Source organism: Lemur catta, chromosome 2 (genome assembly GCF_020740605.2).
Source record: "Lemur catta isolate mLemCat1 chromosome 2, mLemCat1.pri, whole genome shotgun sequence".
Lineage (NCBI taxonomy): Eukaryota > Metazoa > Chordata > Mammalia > Primates > Lemuridae > Lemur > Lemur catta.
Genome location: NC_059129.1, coordinates 8,150,796 through 8,163,574, shown reverse-complemented (window position 1 = coordinate 8,163,574; position 12,779 = coordinate 8,150,796). Strand labels below are relative to the sequence as shown.

General features: G+C 44.7%; 1 protein-coding gene across 5 annotated transcripts in view; it reads left to right on the top strand.

The window, feature by feature from the left end:
• TXNDC11 (thioredoxin domain containing 11) overlaps window positions 1–12,779 on the top strand; it is a 59,987-nt gene that overhangs the window by 39,715 nt on the left and 7,493 nt on the right. For 4 of the 5 annotated variants that reach the window (XM_045542606.1, XM_045542608.1, XM_045542609.1 and 1 more), the window contains 5 exons: window positions 2,002–2,114; window positions 4,245–4,445; window positions 8,478–9,270; window positions 11,582–11,724; window positions 12,060–12,169. In XM_045542606.1, coding sequence (XP_045398562.1) covers window positions 2,002–2,114; window positions 4,245–4,445; window positions 8,478–9,270; window positions 11,582–11,724; window positions 12,060–12,169 — 1,360 coding nt within the window. The remainder of the gene's footprint in view (window positions 1–2,001; window positions 2,115–4,244; window positions 4,446–8,477; window positions 9,271–11,581; window positions 11,725–12,059; window positions 12,170–12,779) is intronic. The other variant, XM_045542610.1, reaches the window with a different exon arrangement.

The following is a 12,779-nucleotide window of genomic DNA, read 5'->3' as shown; positions in this document are numbered from 1 at the left end:
CTTAGCCTCCCGAGTAGCTGGGACTATACAGGTGCACACCACCACTTTTTTTGTGTGTGTGTGGTGGAGACAGGGTCTTGCTGTGTTGCCCAGAATGGTCTTGAATGCACAGTCTCAAGGGATCCTCCCACCTTGGCCTCCCAAAGTGCTGGGATTATAGGTGTGAGCCACCACATCCAGACAAGGTTTATTTGTTAGTGTTTGTATTCCACAATGGGTTCCCCATGTCTTGGTTGGTTCTATTATAGTTATTTGTTTAGTTTTGGAGTATGTGAAGGGTGTGTGCGACATTACTATGGCTGTAAGAGATACAAACAAGTCTAATCAGAGAGTGCCCGGCCTCCTTTGCCTGCTCTCCTGCTCCCCTTCTCCCCTTCCCACCTACCCTGTTAGGTAACCAATCTCTTTAATTTCTCTCTTATTCACCCTGTATTTTTTGTTTGTTTTGTGTCTTTTTAAACTCATCAGGTTTGTAGGAAAGATTGTTGACCATGTGGTATATAACTTGGTAACAGTTAAAGTTTAACTGATATTTTATTTAGTGTCTGCTAATAAAGCAGAAAGGGGATAGGAAAGAATGTGCTTTTTCCTACACTATCGTATCTACCCTCCTTTAATACTAAATACTTTATAATCACAGAAATATTACAGTATCAGATACTTCATGAAAAAAATGAAAGCTTCACACATAAGGATAAAGTCACCTTTGATCTCTGTCCCTCAACACCAAACTACTTTTACTATCCTTTAAGATGCTTTATATATTTCTAAACATATTAGAAAAAACTTATAGAAAAAATAATTGGTAGGAGTTCTTTTTTTTATTAACATAAAAGATGTACTTTATCTTCTTCAGCTTCTGTTCATGCTGTATAGATAGCCCTGCCTCACTGTTTTTAACATCTGCAGAGTGTTTCTTGGTGAATTGCCTTGCATGTGACTCTAGTGCATGTATGTGGAACCTCAGAAGTGCAATTGCTGTGTCCGTTCTTCATTGCAATCAGCACAACACACTGCTCTCCACGTAGCTTGCCATGTTACCCCTTCTCCCAGCATTGTACCGGAGTACTCATTTCTCTGTTGGTCATCAATACTCGACATTTCCTGTGTCTTAAATTATAAGCAATTTGAAGGTCAAAAGTGGTATTTTGTTTTAATTTGCTTTCCTCTGAAAGAGTGAGGTTGAGTGTATTTCCTTGTGAATATTAGGTATGTATATTTCCTTTTCTGTGGTTTGCCCATTTTTAACCTTTTTTTTCTTGTTTATTTGTATGAGTTCTTTGTATGTGCTAGATTTGTTCATTTAACAAATATTTATTGATCTCTTACTATACACCCCAGGCACTGCTGTAGGTGCTGGGGTGCCAGCAATAAACAAGGCCTCTAATACCACATAAATTACATTCTGGAGAGGAACTTGGACCAAAGAAAATCTAAATAAATGAATAAGATTATGTAGATGTTAATAAGTGTTATTGAACATAGGGTAACAGTGGAGAGAGTACCTGAGTGGGGAGGGAGCCCCAGCTTCCCCTTGTAGACTCTGTCCCCTGTGTATTTGCTGTTAGGTGGGTGGTCAGGGAAGGTTCTCAGAGAAGGTGGGAGCTGAGATGAAATATGAGAAGGAGCCAGGCGTGGGATGTGTCCAGACAGGGAGGACAGCATGTGGCTTGGTTTTGAGGTGAGCCTGTGAGCTGTGAGCAATGAGCAAGAGGGGGACAGGTCAGATCATCACAGAGAGACACAGTGCACTCCTCAGAGCAAGTGATCATTGGAGACGTTACTCAGAGGTGTTACTCGTGGGAGTAGACTTGGATTTGGAAGGCTGAGGTCTGTTTCAGGAGGAGGGTTTCTTCAGCTCCTCTTCCTTCCCCAGCTATCCTAGGTCACCAACGGGGGCTTTGCTCCAGGGGATTTGTGCATCAAGACTCAATCATTGGATTTTGTGGTTGTGTTAAGGCATAGGCCTTTTCTTTAATTAAGGAAAATTTTCTGTTTCAGATTACCTAGGAACAGTACGATTTGGGGTTATCACAAATAAACATCTTGCGAAACTGGTATCCTTAGTACACTCTGGAAGTGTGTATTTACATAGACATTTCAACACATCACTTGTAAGTATTTTGAAATCACGTTTATATTAGTGCAGTGGTTCTTAACCTTGTTTAGGTCACAGTCTCCTTTGAGAATTGGATAAAATCTGTAGACACCCTCTTTAGGACAGTGCACTTGATTTTATATGCGAATTGAGAGTTCCTACAACCCCATTCTAGAGCCTGTGTCCCCAGTTACGAACCCATGCATTAAAGGGCTCTAGAGTTTAACGTCTAGAAATTCTTTGTTTATATTCTTAGGTTTTGGTACAGCCTTGTTAGTTTTCCTTCTTGGGTGAAATTGCAGAGTTACTCTGTTAGGGAATTGTTCCTCTGGGGCCATGTTCTCAGAGGTTAAGCTTCCATTGGGCCATGTTCTCTGTTCATTTGTTCCTTTTAGGAAGAATAATAATGTGACATGCTTTTCTCCTTAGCTGATGTAATGGGATTTTTGAAGTTCTTGTCAAGTCACAGTGAGAAGTTGATGGCTTCTCAACCCAGAGAACCACAGTTTTCCATTGTCACTTTTGTTTCCTGATTTCATTTGCTTTTTGGTGGAATAACCTCAACTCAGCTATTTCTGAGCTTTGACTTGTGTCCTGTGCAGTCCTGTGCTTCTGCTCTATTCGTTGCTATTCTTCAGTCACATCACCGAGAGTTTATTTTTCTAAAGTATTCTCTGTCTCTCCAACATCATCGACAGTGTCAGTGACTTACAGGTCATATGCATATCAGTTTCCCTGTACCCAGTGTACCCAGCATTTTAAACCTGTGCTCCCCTGGGTACTAGGTATAAGTTCTGTGCCCTCAGAGGTGCCGTCAGGCCCACTCCAGGGCTGCCCCCTCCCTTGCCAGTCACCCTGGCTTCTGCATATCTCCGGTAGCCCAGATGTTGTGCTTTACTTCTTGCTACTTACATTCCAAAGGTCAAATGTATTTCTGTGTTTTCCAAATAGAAATGTTTATTATGATGTTTGAGTGTGTTTTTCAAACTCCCGTCGTCCCACTTTGAGAATCACCACTGCGATTGCTTCTCCGCTGCCCACCCATGCTCCTTGTGCCTCTCAGCTGCTTTTGACATCATCTGCTATCTGTCGTTTTCCTACATCCATTTTTAGCATGTTATACAGCCTACATATATATCATATTTATTTATAGTAAAGGGTACTGAGGAAGAAATTAAAATTAGATGGAGAAAAAATAGGTAGGACTGTGAGATGACACTGAAAAATATATCAGATTTACTACTTGGATTTGATAGTTTTTAAGGTTGGTTGGTTGGTTTAGCAGAATTCCTTTTATCAAATCAGATATTATTTGGTTACCGATATCTGAAAAAATACAAGCAGTGGACATCTTCATTATGAGGCAATTTAAGTCCATTTTGGAGGATGTAAAACATCTCATTTTGTGAAACCCTCTGAAGCACCTTTTTGGAAGTTCTGTTTGAAACCAGTGATTTATGTCATTGGAATTTCAAAAACAATTTTATGTTTATATACATTAGTTGTTATAGAAAAACAAAGCAAAAAAATCTTTCCTTCATCCATGTACGTAAAGTGTGATCTGTGGCTTTGGACAAGTTTAGGTCCTTTGTTGATTCATTCAAATATGTGTTGAATCCCTGCTGTGCCAGGTGTTCATCCCGTCACTGGGGACGTAGTGGACAGAGCAGACATTGCCTCACGGAGGCTCCGTTCCCGCCCTGGTGCAGCAGTGTTCAAGGGACCAAGGTAGAAATCTAAATGATCCTTGACTCCATTTGTGTTCCCTTAGACATGCCTTGGTCGTTTCTTAAATACCCAATAAGGTTTACTAGCTCTCCTCGGACAGGGTGATAGAGGTGGTCCTTGCCACCAGCAGGCAGGGAGAATTATCTGTTGATAGGTGAGTCTGTCTAAAGGCAAAAAGATGAATCACATGGTGTGAAAGTCATCTCCTGCAACCGCTCTTGGTTCTTCAGCCACTTGTGAGGAAATGCTCTGTCTGGAGACGTGGGGGCCCAGGTGGTAGCTGTGCAGCTGGGGCAGGTCCGGCTTTCAGCCCCATTGTCCTCCCCTGTGCAGGGGTGGAGCTGACCGTGCTGATGCGCCTTGATCCTTCCCTGCCTCCCTCAGCTTCCTTTACCCTCTATGCATTTGTGCTTCACAGGTCTTTCCCAGGGAGATCATGAACTACACGGCTGAGAATATCTATAAGTGGGCCTTAGAAAACCGGGAGATGCTCCTGCGATGGCTGCGGCCACATGGAGGCAAGAGTCTCCTGATGAATAACGAACTGAAGAAAGGACCGGCACTTTTTTTGTTCATACCTTTTAATCCGTTAGCCGAAAGTCATCCTTTAATAGATGAGGTAAGAGCTGTAATGTTGAACGTGCTGCATAAGGAGTGGGAACGCCTCCTTAGCCTGGACCTCTCTTCCCCCACAGTCATGCTCATCTGCTCCAGCAGCTGAGTGGCTGCCAGGAGTGGCAGCTGGGGTTCTGTGGCATCGCCCTCTCTAAATGGGCAGGAGAGAGAGCCCACGCCAAGGACAGGGAATGCCGCAGCCTCTCTGGCCACATGGATTGACAGCTGCTCATGTCTGAGCTGAGCAGGAGACAGGGAAGCCAAACCTTGCCTCTCCAGAGAAGTACCCCGTATCCCTCTTTCTGAGGTGACTGGTGTTGAGCTTTCTATTTTGGAAGTGAGACCAGGGAGTGGGCGGGAACACAGGCAGGTTAGTGTGGCCTAGGAGATGCCACTGTCTCGGGGGGTTTGGCCAGACTGCTGGCCCTGGCCACCCTTGGGACAGAGGAAAGAGGGGCAGCAGCGGCGATGTTGGGACACTTTGTTTTTCTAAACCTTTCCTGTCACGCAGAAGCCAGAGTGGTTTTTAGAGACAACACCGTCAGCAACCTGCCCCTCTCTCCTGCCTCTTCTTCCTCTGCCGCACTCCCTCTCTGGTTGTGGGCTCATTTCATACATGGCTCACTTGGCGGCACTTAGCAAGAGCGATAATGATAAGCAAGAGCGAGTGGGACTGCTCAATTGCATTTACTGAGCCTTTTATTTTTTTCTCTCCCTCAAGGATCCTTTAATTGGCCAAAACCAATTTTAGACAGCCAGTGTACCACTGGCCAGGCTCAGCAGACAGTGCCTGGTCCCAGAGCTCCTCAGCGCCAGCCTGGTCATCTGCCTGGAGGGACTGGGAGGCAGGACTTCTCACCCAGCCAGACCCTTCACTTGGCCACTCTGGAGTCTTCTTGTTAAAGTTATTACTGCTGCTGGGGAGCATTCTCAATGAGCTCTGCTGTCCTGGCTTGGAGGAATAAAGAATCATCATATCCTCCTATGATCAGGAAGGACTCGAAGTAATGAAACGTTCATTTCTTTAGAAAATTTTCACTGTGTGGACATTTTATGAACTGAGCTATTACTTCAAATGACTAGGCCTTTACCATATCTACTATTAAGAGCCTTAAAGCTGTTTGTAGGAAAGGGAGGGTTTTCCAGCCAAAGTGGTGGCTATGGTTGTGGCTTTTTACATTAACTTTTAAACTTTCTTTCTAGAGAGTTCTCTTTTGTCTGGTTTGGGCACATCAGAGTCCTGGGTGGAATGGTATTTTGTGGCAGGAGCCCACATTCTCAGTCCAGAGGGTCATGGTCGGATTTAGACACCTGGTAGGAGGACACTTTCTTTCTAGCCCATTGTTCCTGGACGAGTGTCTCTTCCACCTATTGGCAGGTCTTCTGTCCTTTTTTTTTTTGAGACAGAGCAGTCTTGCTGCATTGCCTAGGCTAGCCTGGAACTCCTGGGCTCAACCGATCCTTCCACCTCAGCCTCCCGTAGCGGGGACTATAGGCGTGTGCTGCTGTGCTGGCTAGACCCAGGCCCTTGTTTATCATGGTTTTGCCTGCAGCTCTTTTCCTGGGGCTCCCAGTGTCTTTGAGAGATGAGTGTTTTCCCTTAACCTCAGCGTGTGGTTGAGATGGCTGAAAACCAGAGGGGATCTTGCAGTATTGTGAATTACTTAGGCAAGCAAAGTGTCCGGCACATTTCCCTCTTTGTTTCAGGCCAGTCAGGCAAGTGTTTGTTGAGCACAGTGCCACGGGATCTCCAGTGCAGGGGAGAAAGGACGCGGACAACACAGTCTTGGTCCCATGGGCTCATGCCTACTTGTCCAGTAGGCAAAAGGGAGCCTGCTTCTAATTCAAGGTTGGGGAAGATCAGGCCCAGGGTCAGAGTCAGGAGCAACTGGAGGAGGCTGGGTGCCACCCACAATGCTGGGTGCTGGGCGCTGGGCAGGGGAGGGGTTAGGAGAGGCTTTGAGAGGGAAAAGTGTTTGAGATGGACTTTCAGGGGCAGCCAGGGTCTTGATGGGTTGAGAGGAACTTAAGGGAAGGAACGGCCCGAGCAAAGGTGCAAGGGAAGGGAGAGTTGCGGCAGGGAGGTATTAGGAAAGAGTGTGGGTTTTGTGGCCCACAGGAAGGGCAGATTAGAGAAGAGGCTGAAAAAACCTTCAGAGGGGAGGGACTTGGATGCTTCTCTGAGGGTTTCAGGGTTAATCATGGTCATCAAAGTCTCGTTGTCAACGAAGAGATGGGATCAGAGATGAGTGTTGGCATTATGAAAGTTTTCCTGGTAGCAGGGTTCCTGAGAAGTGAGAAAGAGGGAGAGCTACACCTGGGTGGTGGTGTGGGGATGCATAGTAGGGTCTGCGGTCGGGGAAGAAGTGGTGGCACAGTAACCAGAGATGCAGCAGCCATTGGGCGCTCGGGCCAGCGGGAGGGATGAGCGTCACACTCACACAGGGTGAACCGTAAACTCCTTAGCTCGTTGACCATGAAAGAGTTTAAGGCAGCTTTATTTATCCATTAAGTAACCTTAGGCCTAATTTGGGGCGGAAAGTTGAGGAAGCTTATGTTGTTGAGAAGAGAGAGGTCATCTTAGGGTGAGCATTAGAGTTGGGGGGCACGCCAGGCTGTTCAGGACAGTTGTAGTGGGGCACGTGTAGAGTGTCGGTCAGAAGTGACTGTATCATGGCTGCACCAAGCCCAGAATGGGCAGCTGTTCTCACACACACGCACACCTGCACGTAGGCCCACACAGACCTGCACATACACACCCACACGCAGAAAAGAACAGACCCTGACACTAGTGTCAGGCCACTGACACCCTGGTGTCTCTAGAAAGTTCTAGAGAGGTTATAAGACATCGCAATGTATATTACACAACTTGTTAATCAGAGGAAGTGCTTACCTCAGCCAGCAAAGAGTCTTTCTTTGTGACTTGTTTTCCAATTTAAAAACATTTCTTTGAGGTGTTCACAGAGTGTGAATTTGGTAAGCGAAAGCATGGTTATCGTGTTCGGACTTACAAATTTCTCTGATTAAAGAAAATGGAAGGAAACATCTCAGGGACAAACATTTAAAGTTATTTGCCACATGAATCCTCAGACAGAGGGATTCATGTCCTGGGCAGGGTATCGAGAGATTTCATCATGATACTTTAGAACGGTGTGCGATTTAAAACTTATGGATTGTTTATTTCTGAAATTTTCCATTTAATAGTATTTTTGAACTGCAATTGACCATAGATAACTGAACCTGCAGAAAGCGAAACCTCGGGTCAGGGGGGACTGCTGTAAGAGGTGGCAGTACGGAGGCTCCATGGAGGTGGAAGAGAAAGTGGTGCAGGTCTATGGCAGTTGAGGACCTGAATGGAGGCCGTGGCTGTGGGGATGGAAAGGAGCGTCTCCTGAGCCACGCTGGAGTCGGAGCTGGTGGGATCTGAGGTGTGTGGTGACACAGAGAAGGTGAGGGTCGACCGAGTTTCTAGCTTGACGCTGCCATTTTCCCAGAGAGGGTGGTACAGGAAGAGGACGAAGTAGAGGTGGAAGGTGAGGGGGGGGTTTGGTTTGGAACAGGTTGAATTGGTAGCCTTCCGTGAGGTGTGAATTTATTTGGAAACATACGTGCTGTAAAATATTTTGATCCACTCATTAGATGTTGGGGAAGTTTTTAAGCTTATCAGTTAAGAGGTAGAAAATAGACATTATGGAGGAACATAAAGGTATAAAGGAAAATGCACTCAACTGAAAGTTCAGAGAAATGCTGTTCCTGGTTCTTTGACATCCTGGACATCTGTCCTGGGGTGATCACTTCACCTTTCCAGGCTTCATCTTCTGCTGTTGTGGGCTAAGACATCTCTGAGACCCCTTCCATCTCTGGAAAAATTCATTGCTTGTTAATAATGACACATTCTGAAAAATAATCCAGGCCTCTTTATTGATAGGTTTGGTGTGACCACATCCTCTTTGAGGCAGTCCTGGCCCAGCCTCCTGCCAGGGACTTAGACTAGGATGTTCTCCAACGCCCTCACCAACTCTGCTCCGTATTTCAGATCACCGAAGTGGCCTTGGAGTACAACAACTGTCATGGGGACCAGGTGGTGGAGCGCCTCCTTCAGCACCTGCGGCGCGTGGACGCTCCAGCGCTGGAGTCCCTGGCACCCGAACCGCCGGCACAGCTGCCAGACCCACCGCTGATCACAGCTTCCCCCTGCTGCAACACCGTAGTGCTGCCCCAGTGGCACTCCTTCTCCAGGACCCACAATGTCTGTGAACTGTGTGTCAACCAGACCGCGGGGGGCATAAAGCCGAGCTCGGTCAGCATGCCACAGTGCAGCTTTTTTGAGATGGCAGCAGCTCTGGATTCTTTCTACCTCAAGGAGCAGACCTTTTATCATGGGGCATCAGACAGCATAGAATGCAGCAATTTTTTAACTTCCTACAGCCCTTTCAGCTACTACACTGCATGTTGCAGGACCATAAACAGGGGTGTGGCAGGCTTCATTGATTCTGAACAAGATGTCTTTGAAGCCCCGACCATTGCATTTTCTTCCCTGGAGAAGAAATGTGAGGTTGATGCTCCAAGCACCGTTCCTCACATTGAGGAGAACAGGTATCTCTTTCCTGAAGTGGACATGACGAGCACAAACTTCACAGGCCTGAGCTGCAGAACCAACAAGACCCTGAACATCTACCTTTTGGATTCAAATTTATTTTGGTTATATGCAGAGAGACTGGGTGCTCCAAGCTCCACTCGGGTAAAAGAATTTGCTGCAATTGTTGATGTGAAAGAAGAGTCTCACTATATCTTGGATCCAAAACAAGCTCTTATGAAGTTCACCCTAGGTACTGTGGGCAGTCCACTTCCCCAGGCATAAGTTTTGCTTAACTTAATATAGGTAACTTTTATTGAGGGGTCTCATTACGTTTGGTTGTGGAGGTGACGTCAGCTCTGTAGCTCATTTTAAATCTTTAGACCACAATTGGTCATAATTTTAGAAGAAGCTAATTTTGTCTGTTGAATGGAACTTCCTAAACCCAAATTGGAAAAGTTTGTCATTTAGATCATGGTAGGGTAAGAGTCCGAATTTTTAGATTGGCGATTCCAGTCACATTTCTAAGGTAGAGCCAGCTGCAGTCAGTGGGGACTGGGCAGGGAGGTGGAGCCAGTCTGGTGGGACGCCCCCGGGAGGGGGGAAGAATGTGAGTAATGACAGCTGCTTCATCGGAAAGGAGCTTAAACTGCAAGCAGTGAAAAAATAGGACCACCTTGCGTCCCCTTTGGTTTCACAGGTTTAAAAGTGTTGAGTATCAAGGCCACCAGACCTAATTTGTTCTGCAACTGTTTTATGATGTGTTGAGGGAGCTGCTGTGACCTCAAGTGCCCAAACAAGCATCGTGTGCAGTAAACAAGGGTCAAGTTGCAAACCAGCAAAAACCACTTTTTGGGGGGTAAGGCTCCATTGTGGGAAAATATCCAGAGCTTGCCCCTGGGGCTCAGCAGCAGCCGTGAACTGTCCCATGCTGTCCTGTTCCCAGGACTCTGCTGACGTCCTGATGTACACACAAGGAAGTGAGAATTCAAAAGCCATGTTAGTTCAGCTTCATTGGAAACATTGAGGGAGGGTCAGTGTTTGCCAAATGGTGAAAGGAGGAATTTTGTAGGAAGGAAACTTTCTATTTCAAGTTTTACAAAGTATGAAATCAAAAGTAAACTCAGCTTGTAAATACTAGTCCTTTCAGCCATCCTCTTTTAAATCCAGGTGAAGCTTGTTTCTTACATTAGAAATGTTTGTGAAAAGGCTTATGTAAATACTGATATTTCTATATCAAATTATATATTATAAACATGAGGGCTCCTCGGTGTTTAAAGGAACCTGTGTCCAGTCACTTTATGAAGGGCATAATCTATTGATATTATTCCTAATTCAGGCTTTCTAAAATTATTTTGGTGTATTGGGTTTTCTTACAATGAAAGTAGCATGTATTTTTAAAGTAAGTACGCATTGAATTTTCCTGAATTCTGTTCAGTAATACTCAAGTGTTTGATGAGCTCATAATGTGTTCACTTTGAATTTAAGGGTAATTGAAAGAAGCCTTCTTCAGATTTCTTTCCATCTTCTGTATCTACTCAGAAATGTCTAGCTCAGCTGTTCTTTGTCCTGTAGTTGGAGACAGAATTTTTAGGGGCCCTTGTGAAAAAACAAAAAAAACATCTGAGTGTCATTGTCAGTTTAGAGAGTTAACATACAAGTCAGCTGTCTCTAAGGGCAGTTTCAGAATTTAGGCTTCATTCAGATAGGAAATAATTCTTGGTTTTATGTTTCAAAAATATGGCCAACTAAGTGTTATTCAGATGCTGATCACGAATTCTCTTTAGTATTCACATGACATTCTTTACTTCCTCCTCCATTCTGCGCATTTCACTGTCCCTTAGGACCTCAAAATGGAGGGAGTTAGAAGAAAGAAAAAGAAGTGAAACTGAAGTTAGTGTTAGTGCAGATGAGGCAAAGGACTCTGAAGATGGCAGAATCTGTGGGGAGGGTCAAACTGTTGGTTCAAGTTAGGTTTTTGAGTACTTTTAGGTTTTATTTATGTATTTGTCCACTACATATAATTGAGTTTATTTTTCCTAACCTTTTAAGAAACTTGAAGAACTTTAATAAAGGAAACAAAAAAACCATAGCTCCTTGTCCTCAAATTAATGAACATTTAAATACATTCCACATTATTATAGCTTGTGCAATTACTGCATTTGTAGTTATGCTTACCTCTGTACCTTAATACAACTTTAGTATTATAGTTCAAAATCTCCTGAAAAGATTGTGGCTTGTTGATGATTTATGCAGTCTTACTTGGTATCTATTTGTGGATCAGTCCTTTTAGAGAAGAATAGAGTTCCTAGTCTGTGAATGTCAGAGCATCTAACGCTGCATGGTGTTTTGTTATCTAAATTACTGTCCACTGAGTTAATACTACCAGAGCTAAGCCTGATGCCGCCCTGGCAGCTTTGTTCAGGGTTTTGCTTATATGTGAAATGAGTTAAAAATGTGAGCCTGTGAAGTCATTCCAGTTTTTAAAATGTGGAGTTTAAAGTAGGCCAGCTACTTTCCTTGTACCTAGAGAAGAGTTGATCTCATTTTCTCTTTATTTTTAGAGTCCTTTATTCAAAACTTCAGCGTTCTCTACAGTCCCTTGAAAAGGCATCTCATTGGAAGTGAGTCTGCCCAGTTCTCTTCTCAGCATTTAATCACTGAAGTGACAACTGATTCCTTTTGGGAAGTAGTCCTTCAAAAACAGGTATGGAGTCATAAGAGAGACAAAAAGAAAGCCATCTAGCTCTATTAAAGTAATTTCCAAAGCTGCAGTTGTTGGGGTGAGCGGCTGTTTTTGATGTATACAAGAGGAACCACGTGGCAGTCTGATTGTGGAACATGAGGGAATTACATGGTGGTTTTCTAATTGCAGAAAGTCCTTAAGAAAGCACATAATTGGAAGGATCTAAAGATGACATTTTTCACACTTTCTGCATAGGCGGCATTTATTGAATGCCTGCTGGATTCTCAGCACAGTAAAGAACTGGGGGGGAGCCTGTTTCTCAGGTGCCAGTAACAGCCCTCTTCCCTTTCCCACAGGACGTCCTGCTGCTTTATTATGCACAGTGGTGTGGCTTCTGTCCATCCCTCAATCACGTCTTTATCCAGCTAGCTCGTCTCCTGCCGATGGATACGTTCACTGTAGCAAGGTAAGAAGCCCGTTCTGCAGCACTTGGGGGTGTGTGCCCGCGCGGTCACTCTTTTTTTTTTTCTGCAGCTTAGCCATATGACGTTTGAGGGTCTGCCCATTTCCCATTAACCTTTGGTAAGACCCGTTGGTTGGATTTAATTGTCAGGCTGAAGCCATGAGCAAAGCCTTACTAAAACCAAACATCCACTGATGAATTCTGTGTGTTCCTTCCACGATGTTGATGTTTAGCCCTGATTGAATTCATAGGTGGGTGAGTGCGGGTCTGTGGGAAGAGCACTGACCTTGTCGCCAGGATGGGCCCCCAAGTGGCCAGCTCCTTGGAATACCATGGGAAGGTCGCCCCAGGAGTTGCCAAGCAGCCCTGGGACTTGGAGCAAATCTCTCCACCAGCCCTTGTTTTCCTCCTCGTTTGTGAAGTTAAAAGGAAGGATTCATTGATTTCCACGTGTTCCAGTTTTATGATTCAATGGTACTATACATAGGCTCTTGAGTAAACAAAAAAAAAATCTAAATTGCTTTTTGTTTGTTTGTTTTTTGAGACAGAGTCTTGCTTTGTTGCCCAGGCTAGAGTGGCATGGCATCAGCCTAGCTCACAGCAACCTCAAACT